At 46.9% G+C, this 17,318-nt stretch overlaps 1 protein-coding gene and 2 non-coding genes across 4 annotated transcripts; all 3 read left to right on the plus strand.

The window, feature by feature from the left end:
* The first annotated feature begins 9,605 nt into the window (after window positions 1–9,605).
* LOC131199470 (small ribosomal subunit protein uS17) lies at window positions 9,606–16,894 on the plus strand. Of its 2 annotated transcripts, none has more exons than XM_058185264.1 (5): window positions 9,606–10,520; window positions 13,316–13,402; window positions 13,498–13,573; window positions 14,269–14,398; window positions 16,724–16,894. In XM_058185264.1, exons 1-5 carry the CDS (start codon window positions 9,606–9,608, stop codon window positions 16,845–16,847), a joined length of 1,332 nt encoding a protein of 443 aa, XP_058041247.1. In that variant the 3' UTR covers window positions 16,848–16,894. The 2 variants fall into 2 exon arrangements, with proteins under 2 accessions (XP_058041247.1, XP_058041248.1); XM_058185265.1 differs by lacking the exon at window positions 9,606–10,520 and adding an exon at window positions 13,023–13,166 and having other exon boundaries at window positions 13,271–13,402.
* On the plus strand, window positions 14,079–14,165 carry LOC131200315 (small nucleolar RNA SNORD35). Its single transcript, XR_009155582.1, has one exon. It is a non-coding gene; the product is annotated as a small nucleolar RNA SNORD35 (small nucleolar RNA).
* Window positions 14,798–14,892, plus strand: LOC131200314 (small nucleolar RNA SNORD35). The gene has a single exon (XR_009155581.1). It is a non-coding gene; the product is annotated as a small nucleolar RNA SNORD35 (small nucleolar RNA).
* Window positions 16,895–17,318: the final 424 nt, after the last annotated feature.

Below are 17,318 nucleotides of genomic sequence, written 5' to 3' on the forward strand. Positions count from 1 at the left end.
TGACTTTGTATATAGTATACAAATGGATGAAGACTATTGCTTGACATAGTGTAAGCCGCCCTGAGTCTTCGGAGAAGGGCGGGCTATAAATGCAAATAAAAAAAATAAAAAAAGAAGAACAGACATTAAATGTTATGACAATTGAAGAAATATATGTGATGAAAATTTGAGCTCGAGAAGATGGATTGTAATTTAAAAAATGGACTTATGAAATTTGAAGGAATATACAAGTGGAGAAAATTTGAATTTGAGAAGATGGACTAATTTTAAAAATGGACTGTAAGAAGAAGTAATATGTGAAGGGAAGATTGTATTGGTATTGTTCCTTTTCTTTTTTCTTTTTTCTTATACTTTCTTATCTCTTTATTTTTATTGTGAGGGGATTTAAAGTTTTAGAGAGGGGTGGGAGTTTATGTATATTTTGTATACTTTAGCTTGTGATTGTTGGTCATGATACCCGGTATTTGCTCTGAGAAGTCTGGGGGTGGGGAAGGGGAGGAGGGGGGAGCGGGGGAAAGGGGGGAAAAATGATACATGGATTGGTTATTAATGTACAGTAATGATTGAAAATATGAAATTAAAATTTGAAATGATATTGGGGCTGCCCAACTGCCATTTCAGAAAGAAAGCAAGAGAGGAGTAGAAGGAGGGAAGAAAGTAGGTAGGAAAGAGTTGAGAAGGAGGAGGAGAATAAGAAGGTTAGAAAGGGTGGAAGAAGGGAGGAGTGGAGAAGGAGGAGAGGAAGTAGTAAAGTGAATGAGATGAAGGAGAGGAAAGTAATAGAGGGTAGAGGGAGGTTGTGAGGAAAGGAAGTGGCAGTCGGGCAGGCCAAAATCAGCAATAAATAAAAATTAATGATTAATGATGGATAACAGGGCCTCTGGTGGCTCAGCAGACTAAGTCTGTCTGTTATTAACACAGCTGAATTACTGCAAGTTCAAGTCCAAGTCCAAGTTCAAGTTCAAGGCCCAAGGTTGACTCAGCCTTCCATCCTTTATAAGGTAGGTAACATGAGGACCCAGATTGTTGGGGGCAATAAAAGTTGATTTTGTATATAATATACAAATGGATGAAGACTATTGCTTAACACTGTGTAAGCCGCCCTGAGTCTTCGGAGAAGGGCGGGATATAAATTCAAATAAAAAAACAAAAACAAAAAAAAACAGTTTGTACATAAATACGATGTTGGAAAATGGAAATAATTTTTTTTATATATATATATAAAAAAGAGCAACACAAGAAGTTACTTCTGAGCAGTTTCTTTATTGTTGCTCTCCTAGAGACGGAATCTTGCCAGACTAAAGCACTTATCTTCAAAGCTACTAGGCATACCATGTGAACTGCTAGGGAGGGTCTGTCTTCTCTCTCTTGCTGCACACCAGAGATTCCAAGCTTTTTTGCTCGCTGGGAAAGAACCCCTCCCTCTTGCAACTCCGGCCCACTGTCCACCCCGTCAGGGCAGTAATATAATAATAATAATAACAGAGTTGGAAGGGACCTTGGAGGTCTTCTAGTCCAACCCCCTGCCCAGGCAGGAAACCCTACACCATTTCAGACAAATGGTTATCCAACATTTTCTTAAAAATTTCCAGTGTTGGAGCATTCACAACTTCTGCAGGCAAGTTATTGATTGTTCCAACTGTCAGGAAATTTCTCCTTAGTTCTAAGTTGCATCTCTCCTTGATCAGTTTCCACTTCCAGTCTGAGTGGGGATGCCACAAATCCCAAACCGAATGGGAAGCAGAGGACAGCAAATCCTCCTTCACAGAGACCTTTGCTTCTCCCTCCCTCCTGTTAATCAGTAACTTGTGGAGACCTGGATTAGTCAACCTATGATTCCTATATAATATGGCTAACCACTATATAAATATATGAATTCTCCCACAAATGATTAGTGAGTAGGGGCAGCTGCAGTGTTCTCCTGCAGTCACTTGCAAGGACGGATAGATTGGATAGATTGCCAAGTGCCTGGATGGTGACCTCATGGCTGGGGAGCGGGCTGCTGCAGGGTCCCTGACCTTGAATACAGGCCGTGATGTTCTTTCGTTCAGTGCTGCTATAATTTCTGGGCTCTTATTTGCTGCCCACTGAAGTCGATGCCAATCAATCGATGCCATGAACAATGCCAGGTAACTGAGCAGAGGCTGGTGGATGCTTTCTTCTGCATGTCTCCTGATTGGAGAGGGAGCCGGCTGGCAAAGCTGCCAAGGACCTGGCAAAGTCCTGGCCAGGCCCTTTCTTTGACACTAGCTTTGGGGCACCACCACCTCAGATGCCCTGCCAGCCTGCCCCTGCTGCCTCTGCCGACACATGGGAAGTGTTGCCTGCCAGCCAGCCAGCCCATTTCTAAGCTTTGCCATCTCTAGCATTCTGGTTGGCTGTGACTTTTTTCTTTCCATCTATATAGGAATTATTGAGTCTCTCATCTGCACCTCTATAACTGTCTGGTTTGGTTCTGCAACCCAGCAAGACAGACACAGACTTCAGAGGATAATTAGAACTGCAGAAAAAACCTGCATTCCATCGGGTTGTGAATACTGCACTCTATACTGCACGAGTCAAAAAGAGGGTTGTGAAAATATTTATAGACTCCTCACATCCTGGACATAAACTGTTTCAACTCCTACCCTCAAAACGACACTATAGAGCACTGCATACCAGAACAACTAGACACAAGAACAGTTTTTTCCCAAACGCCATCACTCTGCTAAATAACTAATTCCCTCAACACTGTCAAACTATTTACTAAATCTGCAGTATTAATCTTCTCATCGTTCCCATCAACCATCTCCTTCCACTTATGACTGTATGACTGTAACTTTATTGTTTTGATTTGATTTGTTGCTTGTATCCTTACGATTGATATTGATATTGTTTCCTGATTGCTTATTTGTACCCTATGACTATTAAGTGTTGTACCTTAGAATTATTGATGATCATATCTTTTTTTTATGTACACTAAGAGCATATGCACCAAGACAAATTTCTTGTGTGTCCAATCACACTTGGCCAATAAAAAAAATTCTATTTTAAACTATTTAATGCAAAGCATAGATGGGAAAATAGAAAATATTTTACAAGGGACAATGAATAAAGATCAAGATGTCCAGGAAAGGAAGGAGACAACGGAAAGAATGGAGGAAAAGACAGAACAGACAAATCAGCAAACAAAATAAGAAGATAAGAAGAAGACAATAAGGATTATAACAACTAATGAGATAAATCAGGGAAAAAGTATTTTAAGAGATCTAAAAATGGAATGGGAAGATACCTTTGAAAGAGAGATAGGGGTTTGGGCAGATACTCTGGAGGCTTGGCAGCATAAGATGATAGAGATGGGAGGAGTACTCAGACTAAATAGTAAAAATGTAGATGCAGATAGAGACAAAGATCCAAGACAGGAGTATGGGAAGCAGGCCAAAATCATAACGATGGGATTCCCAGTTATAACTTTTAAAAACCAACTACAGTCTCATAAGCAATGAACTCTCATCTCTTGATTAGCAAATTCTATTCACTGGCTGTAATACTGCTGACAATCATTACAACATTTTCTTGCGCGAAGTCAAAAGAATCATTAAACTTTAAGTACCATTAATATCCCCCAAAACCAGAAAAAATAAACCATCAATAACAATAAGGAAATTACAATCCAGAAAAAAGTCTCTGGCAAAAAAACAAAACTAACTACATAGCTAACTTCAAAAACCGCTATAAAAACTTATGCCAACAAAGACTGAATGCACCAATTATCACATCAAGCAAGAGGAAAACCTTCTACGCACAAAATCCACCCATGCCTTCTATAATTTTGTAAACAACAAACTTAAAGACTCGAGCTCTATCTCACCCCTAAAAGGACCAAACAACGAAGACTGTATTGACGAAACCGTTAAAGCCAATCTCTTTAACACATTCTTCAGTTCAGTCTTTGTAAACAGCAACAACACACTCCCAATATTTCCCAGTCATAATACAGAAAATTACAACGATTACGGTGATCTTATACATATCGATTTTACAGAAGACAATGTTGAAAAGGCACAACGCAATCTAAAGCCATCTCTATCTATTGGACCTGATGGACTATGTGCATACTTCTTAAAAAAACTTTCCACTGCAATTGCAAAACCTCTAAGCGTAATTTTTGAAAAATCTTTCAGGACCAGCTCCTTGCCCTACCAATTATTATTATTATTATTATTATTATTATTATTATTATTATTATTATTATTATTATTATTTATTGAATTTTTATACCGCCCTTCTCCCGAAGGACTCAGGGCGGTGTACAGCCGGAGATAAAATACAAAATATATACAATTAAAAACAAATTAAGACATAGCAAAATTACAAAACGGCTAATGATTAAAATTAAATTTAAAATATTTAAGAATATTAATAAAATATTAATAAAACCCCAATTTAAAATCAAATTATTATGCCAGTCCCGCTTGAATAAATAAGTATGTTTTTAGCTCACGACGGAAGGTCCGAAGATCAGGCACTTGACGTAGGCCAGGGGGGAGTTCATTCCAGAGCGTCGATGCTCCCACAGAGAAGGCCCTACCCCTGGGGGCCGCCAGCCGACACTGTTTGGCGGACGGCACCCTGAGGAGACCCTCTCTATGAGAGCGTACGGGTCGGTGGGAGGCATACGGTAACAGCAGGCGGTCTCGTAAGTACCCGGGTCCTAAGCCATGGAGCGCTTTAAAGGTGGTAACCAAAATCTTGAAGCACATCCGAAAGACCACAGGAAGCCAGTGCAGACTACGGAGCAGTGGTGTTACGTGGGAGCCACGAGCGGCTCCCGTTACTACTCCCGCGTTTCGCCTCCCTCATTGCCACTAGGTAGGTCTTAGTAAAAGACCTCACTAGTGTCCGATCAGCCTCAGAACGGACCACGGTCATCCCTATCTTCACAAGCCATGGAATAGAATAGAATAGAATAGAATAGAATAGAATAGAATAGAATAGAATAGAATAGAATAGAATAGAATAGAATAGAATTTTATTGGCCAAGTGTGATTGGACACACAAGGAATTTGTCTTGGTGCATATGCTCTCAGTGTACATAAAAGAAAAGATACGTTCATCAAGGTACAACATTTACAACACAATTGATGATCAATATATCAATATAAATCATAAGGATTGCCAGCAACAAGTTATAGTCATACAGTCATAAGTGGAAAGAAATTGGTGATGGGAACTATGAAACGATTAATAGTAGTGCAGATTCAGTAAATAGTCTGACAGTGTTGAGGGAATTATTTGTTTAGCAGAGTGATGGCCTTGAGGAAATAACTGTTCTTGTGTCTAGTTGTTCTGGTGTGCAGTGCTCTATAGCGTCGTTTTGAGGTAGGAGTTGAAACAGTTTATGTCCAGGATGCGAGGGATCTGCAAATATTTTCACGGCCCTCTTCTTGATTCGTGCAGTATACAGGTCCTCAATGGAAGGCAAGTTGGTAGCAATTATTTTTCTGCAGTTCTAATTATCCTCTGAAGTCTGTGTTTTCTTGTTGGGTTGCAGAACCGAACCAGACAGTTATAGAGGTGCAAATGACAGACTCAATAATTCCTCTGTAGAACTGGATCAGCAGCTCCTTGGGCAGTTTGAGCTTACTGAGTTGGCGCAGAAAGAACATTCTTTGTTGTCCTTTTTTAATGATGTTTTTGATGTTAGCTGTCCATTTGAGATCTTGCGATATGATAGAACCCAGAAATTTGAAGGTTTCTACTGTTGATACTGTGTTGTCAAGTATTGTGAGAGGTGGAAGTATGGAAGGGTTTTCCTAAAGTCTACCACCATTTCTACGGTTTTGAGTGTGTTCAGTTCCAGATTGTTTTGGTTGCACCACAAGGCTAGTCGTTCGACCTCTCGTCTATATGCGGATTCGTCATTGTCTCGAATGAGACCAATCACTGTTGTGTCATCTGCGAACTTCAGTAGCTTAACAGATGGATCATTGGAGATGCAGTCATTGGTATACAGAGAGAGAAGTGGGAGAGCACACAGCCTTGGGGGCCCCTGTGCTAATTGTACAGGTATTTGATGTGATCTTGCTTAGCTTCACCTGCTGCTTCCTGTTTGTTAGGAAGCTTGTGATCCACTTACAAGTCTGTTCCGGTACCTGTAGCTGGTTTAGCTTAGTTAGAAGAATGTCTGGAATGATGGTATTGAATGCTGAACTAAAGTCTACAAAAAGGACCCTTGCATAGGTCTTTGGAGACTCAAGATGTTGTAGGATGTAGTGCAGAGCCATATTAACAGCATCATCTGTTGATCTATTTGCTCGGTATGCAAATTGCAAGGGGTCTAAGAGCGGATTCGTGATGGTTTTCAGGTAGGAAAGCACTAGCCTTTCAAAGGTTTTCATGACTACAGATGTTAGAGCAACTGGTCTGTAGTCATTCAGTTCCTTGATGGTGGGCTTCTTCGGCACTGGGATGATGGTAGAGCGTTTGAAGCAAGAAGGAACATAGCACATCTCTAGTGATTTATTGAAAATATGGGTGAAGATGGGGGCCAATTGGTCAGCACAGACTTTTAAGCAAGAAGGAGTTATCTTTTATTTATTTATTTATTTATTTATTATTTAAATTTCTATACCGCCCTTCTCCCGAAGGACTCAGGGCGGTTCACAGCCAAATAAAATACACAATAATATTACAATATAAACACAATTAAAATACAATTAAAAAACTTATTCAATTGGCCGAAATTAAAAATTTAGAATAAATAATAAAAACCCAATTAAAACCTTGTCTAGGCCTGGAGCTTTTCCTGGCTTTTGTCTGTGAAATAGGTCCTGCACTTCCTTTTCTGTGATCACTAGGGGTTGTGAACCCAATGAAATGGGGTCAGTTGTAGGAGGCTTGGCTGTTGTTGGTGTGTCTGAGATGGGGGTTGTGGAGATAGGTGGCTGTAGTTTCCTTTCAAACCTGCAGTAAAACTCATTCAGGTCATCTGCCAGTTGTTGATTACCTTCAGCCTGGGAAGGAGGTTTGCCATAGCCGGTGATATTTTTAAGAGTCATCCCTATCTTCAAAAAGGGAGAGCCCAGCCTAGTTGAAAATTACAGACCAATCTCTTTATGTTGTGTCACCTGCAAAGTCATGGAATTGATCATTAACCAACCTATTACCCTCCACCTAGAGACAGAAAAAAATTATCCTGTAATCTACAACTACTGCATTGTAAAAACATATGGACTAAAGCAGGGGGTTGGACTAGAAGACCTCCAAGGTCCCTTCCAACTCTGTTATTCTGAGAAGACCTTCAAGGTTCCTCCTCCTCCTCCTCCGTATTCTGTTGGGATGGGCACTCTTTTAGTGTGTGTGAGGGTCCTTCTGTTTTCAGTGGGATCTGCCCATTGGAGCTTTAACACAATTCCTACTTTGCAACAGCCTGAAGCTCTGCTCTGTGGGTCAGAGGGAGTGCCAGAGCCACACCACAGAGCCCCGAGCACCCCAAAGGCCCTGGGCTGCAGGTGGCCCATCCCAGGCCAGGCCAGGGAGGGAGGGGGCTCACAGCAGCCCAGAGAACAGAAGCCCATCCCTCCTCCCTGGACAGTCTGGTGCCCAAGGGAAGGAGAGAGAAAACGGTGGCTCAGAGATCGATCCAGAGAGGAACCTCCAAGGAGCTCTCCGAGCATGGCCCAGCACCGACGGGCAACACAGATAAATCAAGGCTCCCTTCTCGGCTTCTTGCCCTCAAGCCTTGAGAGGAGGAGCTCAAAGGAGCAGCTCAACCTTCCGTCCACTGCTTGTGGCAGGGCTGGCTGCTCTGACCGGCTGCCCACGAACTAGGGTGAGTGAGGCGGGGTCTGGGTGTGTTCCAGTTTGGTTTCACAGAGTGCCATCATAGCCAGCGTCTCGCTCTTGCGACCACCAGAGTGCCGGGTGAAGCAGAGCTACAGACTGGCCAGGCTTCAGTGGGATGGCTGCTTAGTTCAAAGAAACAGAGAAGCTGGTGTGAATCTGTCGCCTTCCTCCCCCTGGAGCCCCCCCTCCAAGGCTGGCTTTTCCGACTACCTTTTCCCCCTTGAACTGACACCTCTAAATGCCCTCAAGTTGCCAGCTTTAAACCAGTTCCAGTCGGCCCTTGGAAGAATTAGCTATTGCCTGCCATCGTTTCGATTTTTTTTTCCTGTGGCTTTCCATGGGTATTAAATACAGGCAGTCCTCAGTTTATGACCATAACTGAGCCCAAAGTTTCTGTTGTTAGATAAGGTATTTGTGAAGGGAATTTTGCCCCATTTTGCGATCTCAGTTGCCACAGTTGTTGTGAATCACTGCAGTTGTTAAGTTAGTCACTCCGTGAATCTGGCTTCTCCGTTGATTTTGCTTGTCAGAAGGTTGAAAAAGGGGACCACGTGACCCCAGGACACTGCGACCGTCATAAATATGAGTCAGTTGCCAAATGTTTGAAATTTGATCACGTGACCACATGGATGCTGTAAATGTGAAAAACTATCATAAGTCACTTTTTTCAGTGCTGTGGTAACTTTGAAGAGTCACTAAATGAACTGTTGTAAGTCAAGAACTATGTTTAAAGAATCTGTAAAGACTGGAGCTGTTGCTTGCATATTACTGTTGTCCAGAAAGCAATGCAGCGGGCATACAGCAGAGTTTTGGCCCCCAAGCATCGGCCTCCGTCAATGACTTTCTGCCATTACCCAGGCCTGCCATGGGGCTTCTCTACGTTGCCAGTGGGCCCCAACACTTTATGAAGAGCCTTGTGAGCCTAAGGCTTTGTGTGTTTCCACTCGGGAACCATGAAAGCACATCTCCACCCCCCCACCTAGCATTTGGGATCACCTGATGAGGAAGAATTTAAAATACTGGGTGGGGAAACGTCTCCTTCCGTAATCAAAGATGCAGCTTCTTTAGATCGTGGGGTTGTGGAGGGTGGTGGTGGTTCTGAAATATCCTCCACCCATTATAAGGCATATAATCCATGAAAAGGCCGGCTGAGTTTGCTGTGAAGTCCACCTGAAAGGGATTCATGTGGAGATTAAACCTTCAAAGATAACCAGCAGAGAAGAGCAACAACGATGACTAGAGGTCTAGAGGCAAAAATGGATGATGAACAGCTGCAGGAACTGGGAATGTCTAGTCTAACCAAGGATCAGGTGTGTGTGTCACAGATAAGAGGGAAGAGATCAACCTATACTCCAAAGGCAACTGGACTTTACTGAGTTTTTTTTTCTTTGAAAATGTTTTGCTTCTCGTCCAAGAGAGGCTTGGCTGAGAACCAGAACTGAAGAAACTTTTTCAAAGAAAAAAAACCCAAGAAAGCCCAATTGCCTCTTGGAAGAAGCACCAGTGGGACAAGTAAAACAACTTGCCTCCAGAAGTTGTGGTTGCTCCAACACTGGAGGTTTTCAAAAGTAGAATTACAACCATTTGTCTGGGATGGTGCAGGGTCTCCTGCCTTGGACTAGAAGCCCTCCAAGGTCACTTCCAACTATGGTTCGATATTCTGATGTGGCAGTTGGGTGCAGCAAAGTTCACCTCACTCCTGCTTTGTGGTTCTCTCTCCCTGCAGCAGATGACGAAGCTGTCTGTGGATCCAGTGTGCGCCATGCCTCCCAGGAGCAATGTTTGCGCTTAACAGGAGCCATGGGACTCCCTCCTCCTTCATCCTGCTGGGGATTCCAGGCCTGGAAGCCTTTTACCACTGGATCTCCATCCCGCTCCCCTCCATGTACATCGTGACACTTCTGGGGAATAGCACCATGTTGTACGTGATCACCACTGAGCAGAGACTCCACAAGCCCATGTACCTCTTCCTCTGCATGCTGGCCACCATAGACCTGGTCCTGTCCACCTCCACCCTGCCCAAGATGCTTTGCATCGTCTGGTTCCGAGCTGGAGAAATCAGTTCCACGGCCTGCCTGGCCCAGATGTTCTTCATCCACGCCTTCTCAGTCATGGAGTCCAGCGTGTTGGTGGCCATGGCCTTTGACCGTTTTGTGGCCATCTGCAACCCCCTGAGATATGATTCCATCCTAACCACCCCCCTGCTGACCAAGATTGGCATCGCGGTGGTCCTGAGAGGCACCGTCTTCATCACCCCAATCGCCATCTTAGCGGCACGCCTTTCATACTGCAAGACAAACATCATCGCTCACACCTATTGTGAGCATATGGCGGTGGTGAAACTGGCTTGCTCAAGTATCCTGGCCAATGTGGTCTACGGGCTTCTGGTGGCACTGCTGGTGGTTGGGGCTGATCTGCTGTTTATCACTTTTTCCTACTGCATGATTACTAGGGCAGTCCTGGCCCTGCCCTCACGAGATGCCCGCTACAAAGCCTTCAGCACCTGTGCAGCTCACGTGGTGGTCATCCTGGTGTCTTACACACCAGCTCTCTTCACCATCCTGACACACAGATTTGGCCATCATGTGTTACCTCATGTGCACATTCTCCTGGCCAACTTCTACCTCCTCTTTCCTCCCATGCTGAACCCCATTGTCTACGGAGTGAAGACCAAGGAGATCAGAGACCAAGTGGTCACCATTGTCCTTAGGAGGAAGGGCCTTTCATGAAGGACTTCACGAGGACTTTCTACGCAACTTTTTACACAAGAGTCACTTCTTGAGATGGGCGTGAATAGAATAGAATACAATAGAATAGAATTTTATTGACCAAGTGTGATTGGACACTCAAGGAATTTGACTTGATGCATATGCTCTCAGTGTACATAAAAGAAAAGATACTTTCATCAAGGTACAACACTTACAACACTTAATGATAGTCATAGGGTACAAATAAGCAATCAGGAAACAATCAATATCAATATACCGTATATACTCGAGTATAAGCCGAGTTTTTCAGCACGTTTTTTGTGCTGAAAAACGTCCCCTCGGCTTATACTCGAGTATATACGGCTTATACTCGAGTTTTTTTTCTTTTTTCTTTTTTTCACATTATACCGGATGGTGCAAACTTGGCGGGCTTTTGCATTAGCGCGGGGAAGCCCTGCCGGTGCAGTGAGAGGGCGGGGCGGGGGAGCCGCCAGCCTTCTCGGCTGAGGGAGGGAGGCTTTCCCTGACCGGTAGCTGCCTCATTTCCCTCCCTCGGCTTATACTCGAGTCCCCAGTTTACCCGTTTTTTGGGGTAAAATTGGGGACCTCGGCTTATACTCGGATCGGCTTATATTCGAGTATATACGGTAAATCATAAGGATACCAGCAACAAAGTTTTATTTTTATTTATTTATTTATTTATTTATTAATTATTTAGATTTTTATACCGCCCTTCTCCCGAAGGACTCAGGGCGGTGTACAGCCAGAATAAAAACAGTACAATATACAAATTAAGACAAAAGTTAAAATAACATATTCTATAAATGGCCGAAAATTTAAAACCGTCAAATTTGACCCGTAAATTCATAAAAATACCCCAATTAAAATTATTAAAATTCAAAAAGTTTAAAAATTAAGCCAGTCCTGCTTGGATAAACAAGTGCGTTTTCAATTCACGGTATTTAAATTTAAGAAATAAATAACACTGTAAGGCAGGGCTGTCCAACCTTGTCAACTTTTTTTTTAATTTAACAGTTTATACATTTTCATTTAACATACATAACTGCTTTGGGAACAATGTATTGTATGGGTCAATTTGCTTACATAGTAATACTTTCCCCAATCCTAATTTCTACCTTTATTATCCAACCATTTGCAAAATAAGTCCCATTTTTGGAAATATTCTGTACCTTTTTTCTTTTATCTTTAGTGTCAAATCTGTCCATTTCTGCACAATCTAATATTTTTTAAATTACATCTTCTCTCAATTTCCTTTTTTTCCAGTACTATGCATATACAATCCTTGCTGCTATCAAAACATGTATTAAATACAAATTCCCCCTTATCATAATTTCCTAGTATTATACCTAACAAAAATATTTCTGTCTTATAATCTATATGCAGCTTTAACATTTTTTCTAATAACCATGTATGTATTTTTGTCTAGTATTGTCCACGTGTGAGAATACATGCTAGGTATCTGATTATATTTCCAGCATTTGGCGGACATCTTTTTAAACATCTTTGCTAGACTTGCCAGTGGAAAAATGCCATCTATAAAACATTTTATATAAGTTTGTCAAATTTTTTTGGATGAGAAGCAAAATGTCTTCAAAAAAACAACAACAAGGAAGTCCAGTTGCCTCCTGAGAAAGCAGCTTTGGGGTCCACGACCTCTGGACTTCAACCCCCAGCCAGCATGGGAACGCCCAGGGAATTACGGGGGTTGAAGCCCACAAAAGTCTTCCACCAACCCCCAACTGGTGTGTTTTGAAAACGACACCCACGAGCCCAACGTGCTTGAGGCAGCCCCCTCTTAGGAAATGTATGGTGGTTGTCAACGCAGCTGTTGCGGAGGCCGCTAAGGGGCCCCGCGAGGCCCGCACTGGGCGCTGGGTCCAAAGAGCCCGGCTGGTCTGGCGCCGGAGGAGAGGCCTCCATCCCCGGGGCGGATCCAAGGACACTGAGCCGTTCTGAGGAGACGCTCCGACCGCCCAAAAGGCCGTCGGAGCGGCTCTTCAGCCGGGCTGGCGGGGCGATGGTTACACTCCCGGGCCGGGCCTTGAGAGAGGCGGCCCGGCCTCAGCCTGAGGGAAGCTCCTCAGCGCCGCAAGCGGCCTTCCCTCATTGGCCTCAGGAGAGCCGCCATCTTGCCCCCTTTCCGGCCACGAGGAGGCGACCAATGGGAGGGCCGCCTCTTCTTCCTCTTACTCGGCCTTATATTGACCGGACTACGGCTACTGCTTCGGGGGCTGCAAGCCAAGGCCTTCAAGGACTTGCGTCTCTCACCCCGGCGTCTCCCCTTCTTCTCCCTCCCGATACTTTCTCCCCGCCCACCCGGGGCAACCGTTCTGGGCCCCTCTCCCTGCAAAGACGGCGGAGGAATGCTGGGGGTTGAAGTCCACACGCCCTTCCCAGCTAAGGCTGCTCTACTTTTCTCCATGCACGCCCGCCCCGATCTTGGAGACACGCCCCCTCCCGTGTCCAGGCCAATGGCCGCGAGCGGAGGCCCGAACGGCCGGCGGAAGAGGCAAGGTGTATTGCGTCACTTCCCCAGCGAAGATAAACCTCCCGGCGTGCCGCGCGCGCGGTCTCTTTTCGTTCCGCGCGGCCAAGATGGCGGACACGCAGGTGGGTCCCCCGCGGGCCGGGCTTTGGGCCGGGGATCTAGGCCCGAGCTTTGGGCGGCGGGGCGGTCGTGGCTCCCGGCTGAGCGCGCTGTGGTTCCCCTGCAGACGGAGCGGGCCTACCAGAAGCAGCCCACCATCTTCCAGAACAAGAAGCGGGTGCTGCTGGGCGACGCCGGCAAGGAGAAGCTGCCCCGCTATTACAAGAACATCGGCCTGGGCTTCAAGACCCCCAAGGAGGTGCCCGCCGGCGGAGGGAGGGAGGGGGGGAGGGGCGGCGGGGGGCTGGGGTGGGAGGGCCGCGGGGCTCACACCCGTCTCCTCTCTCCCTCCAGGCCATCGAGGGCTCCTACATCGACAAGAAGTGTCCCTTCACCGGCAACGTCTCCATCCGGGGCCGCATCCTCTCGGGTAGGCGGGGGAGGGAAGGTGGAGGGAGGGGCCCCACACGCCGCCCTGCGGAGACCCCCGACACCCCCCCCCGCGGATTCTGCCCCTCTTTCCTTCTCTTGGTGCGGGGAGGAGAGTCTGGAGACTTATTCATGCAGGTCCCGAAGATGCTTTTCCCCCGCAATGGAAGGATTTTTATTCCTGGCCCTTAGAGCTCTTTCTGAGGGTCTCTGAGAGCCCTTGAGGTCGCTTGGGGGGTTATCCGTGTCCTCAGGGTCACCTGAATCAGAGAGTGATTCAGAGCCCCCCACCCCAGCAGCCTCAACCATTTATCACAGCTAACGGCCAGATGACTGCAAAGAATATAAATCCTTCCATGGCCCACCCTTCAGCCAGAACTGAAGAAGCTTCTGGGATGACAAGCGAAACGTTTTCAAAGAGGGGAAAAAGAATGTCCATTTACCCTTTGGGAATAGCACCTCTGACTGTGCTTCGGCTCTCCCCCCCCCTCCCCCGAGGTTGCTGTGGCAAGGGATGCTTTTCTCACGATGGTCTACGGAGCCCCTGAGTGGGTGCTGTCGACGCTGCCCTTTGGCACGACTGATGCCCTGTCTAGCCTTGGGGCCCTTCCTATCCACTCTGAAGCCCTGGATGGACCTCTGTGGGGCTGGTGGCCTTCACTGGACTTTCATCTCTCTCTTCCCCCCCCCCCCCAGGGGTGGTCACCAAGATGAAGATGCAGCGCACCATCGTCATCCGCAGGGATTACCTGCACTACATCCGCAAATACAACCGCTTTGAGAAGCGACACAAGAACATGTCGGTGCACCTGTCTCCCTGCTTCAGGTGAGGAAATGCCGGAAGAGGCTCCCAGAGGGCTTGCAACAGGGACCTTGTGGGGGTCTTTGCAGACGTCTCCATTTGGCATTGTACAAGGGCCCAAGGTAGCTTCTCCCAGGTCGGGTTGTAGTAGGCACCTTTTGGTCCTGCGTGCAAAAAGACAGAAATTGTTACGCTTTGAGATACGTTGTGAAATCTGGAACCCGGGCAGCGTGGCCCCCTGCCGTGGAAGTTGGGGCAATGGCAGCCTGCATTTTTATGGCATCCCATTTTGCAGCTTTAAGGCTTGTGGACTTCTCTTCCCAGAATTCCCTAGCCAGCTATGGCTGGTAGGGAATCCTGGGAGTTGAAATTCACAGGTCTTAAAGTTGCCCAGGGTGGACACCTGGCCTACAGCAAGCCTTTTGGTGATGATGTATAATCTCACGATGGTCTGCAGAGCCCCAGAGTGAATGGGGCATTGCTGAAAACGCCAATCTGGCACTCACTGAACCAGAGAGCTTGCTGGACACCATCAAAGCTTACACCAGCCAGAGCATAGAACGGGTCTGCAACTTTAAACATTCAAAGAGCCATTTGGGCCCGTTTCCCACAGAAGACAAAACACTGGGAGCCACAAAACCTGGGTGGGTGTGGCCAACTCGATATCACTCCCACTGAGTCACATGACCCTCTCCCAGCCACACCTACCCAGGTTTTGTGGTGCTGTTTTCTATGGGAAACAGGTCTCTCTCCCTCCCTCCCTCCCTCCCTCTTCAATCTCTTTCTCCCTCCCCCTCTCATCTCTCTTTCCCTCTCCCCCATCTCTTTCTCCCTCTTTATCTCCCTCTCCTATTCTCCTCTCTCTCTATTACACTGTATCTCTCTCCTCCCTTAGGTATCTGTGTGTGCTTGTGTCTCGCGGCAACTGGCCACTCGCTTAAGGAGGGTTTTACCAGGACGCAAAAGGACGCAGCTTCTCTCCTGCACTAAGGCTCTGGTCATCGCCTGGCCGTGTTCAATCCCCCCCAGCTCTTTGGCTGAGTGTGGAGGACACAAGCTCCAGCCCAAAGCGGCAGGAAGCAAAGGCTGTCTTATGTGCAAATGTGGCGCGAAGGCAGGTACAGGAGCCGCTTCGCTCCGATGACCCCCTTCTCGCGGGGGCGGGGCGGGGGGCAAGGCGATGGCCGGAGCCTTAGTGCAGGAGAGAAGCCACATCCTTTTGCATCCTGTTAAAACCCTTCTTAAGCAAGCAGCCAGCAGCCTCGCGTGCACCTTTGCTGCACTTTGGCACTTGCTTGAGGGTCTCCCAGCACATGCGCACCCTCCCAGCCCCACCACAGCCAGCCAGGGGGGTCACGAGATGAGAAGGAGGGGGAAGACGAGGAGGAGGGTTGCTTGAAGGGAAGCCAGCCCAGACTTCCAAAAAGAAGAAATAGAAGTAGCGAAGCGCCCAAAAAAGAGCTTGCTGGTGTCCACTTGCTAAGCTTGGCCAGAGAGAGCGGGAGAGAAACGCAGAGACAGAGATCGTGAGAGAGATACACAGAGAGAGGGAAGGAGATCGGCTGATGCATGAGCATCTTTGGGGAGGGCTTTCTCTAAGCCTGACCCCCGGGGTGGGCATGTGAGATTTGGCGGGGCCAGCTCCCTTTTCTCGCTGCCCTGAACCTCTTAAAGCCGTGGCTGGGTGCTGCAGGCCTGACCCCCTTTCCGATGTCCCATCCTCCTGGAACCCGTTCCCACCCCACCAGCCCTTGTGTTAGCAAGGCCAGCTTTAGCGGTGGGATCATGCCAGTGTCTCGGAACGGAGAGCAAGTTGCACATCTCCTCAAGTGACCGAGGCACACCCAGCACCAACAAAGGCTGGAAGAAGCTCCACAAGAGTGAGGTGCCGGAGAATCAGCCCCCGCCCATACCTTCTCAGGCCAGGCAAGAGGGAAGGGTGACGGGCGGGGCCAGGCAGGGCCAGGGAACCACAGCAGAGGGCCCAAAGAGCCGCATGCGGCTTCGGAGCCGCAGGTTGCCGACACCTACATAGAACAACTCAAAGAAGCAGTGCAAGATCAGCAGATGCAGAGAATCACCAAGAGTCGGACACGATTGAATGGATAATATCAAGAGTCAACAGAATTCAAGGGAGGTGGAACTTAGTTCTTTTGTGACAATGCAATGAATCTAAACTGATGACACTTTTAACTCCACCTTCCAGCTCAGCCTCTTTAGGACCATGAGCTGCATTTGATGTGCAGGCAGCTACTTTCAGATTAGGCAGCTTGAGCCTCAGCTGCTTACAAGCTTGCTTCCATATCTTGTTGGCGAATCTAAAGCTCGCTCTTCTTCTCCCCCTCCCAGGGATGTGCAGATTGGGGATATTGTGACGGTAGGAGAGTGTCGCCCCCTCAGCAAAACCGTCCGGTTCAACGTCCTCAAGGTGACCAAGGCTGCTGGCACCAAAAAACAGTTCCAGAAGTTTTAAAGACTATTTGTACTTTCTTTGTATCAATAAAGCTGGGGTGATTTGAATGCTCTCCTTTTGTTAATGGCAGGCGCGTTCCTCAACCTTGGGAACAGCTAGGAAATGGGTGCAGAAAGACCTTGGCAGACCTGATTTGGTGGCCTCAGGGGAAAAGGCAGCAATGGGTCCTGTGCCCCTCCTTTGCTTTCTGTTCAAGGGAAGTGATGAGGGCCTTGGAAAGAAGGAGTGGAAGGGCTAAAAATAACATTAACAGAGTTAGAAGGGACCTTGGAAGGCTTCTAGTCCAACCCCCTGCACAAGCAGGAGACCCTCTACCGTTCTAGATAAAAGGCTATACAATCTCTTGAACTTCTGGAGAGAAGCCATTCCACTGCTCATTTGTTCCCACTGTTAGGAAATTTTCTCCCTGGTTCTAGGTTGGTCCTCTCCTTGATTAGTTTCCACCCATTGGGAAACAATCAAGGAAAGGAT

The sequence above is a fragment of the Ahaetulla prasina genome, chromosome 5 (assembly GCF_028640845.1).
Source record: "Ahaetulla prasina isolate Xishuangbanna chromosome 5, ASM2864084v1, whole genome shotgun sequence".
Taxonomy (NCBI): Eukaryota; Metazoa; Chordata; class Lepidosauria; order Squamata; family Colubridae; genus Ahaetulla; species Ahaetulla prasina.

Coding starts and splice junctions, on each gene's coding strand:
- LOC131199470 (XM_058185264.1), top strand. CDS start 9,606: ATGTTTGCGCTTAACAGGAGCCATGGGACTCCCTCCTCCTTCATCCTG. Junction 10,521..13,315: donor AGGAGATCAGAGACCAAGTG/GTCACCATTGTC, acceptor TTCCAGAACAAG/AAGCGGGTGCTGCTGGGCGA. Junction 13,574..14,268: donor CCGGGGCCGCATCCTCTCGG/GTAGGCGGGGGA, acceptor CCCCCCCCCCAG/GGGTGGTCACCAAGATGAAG.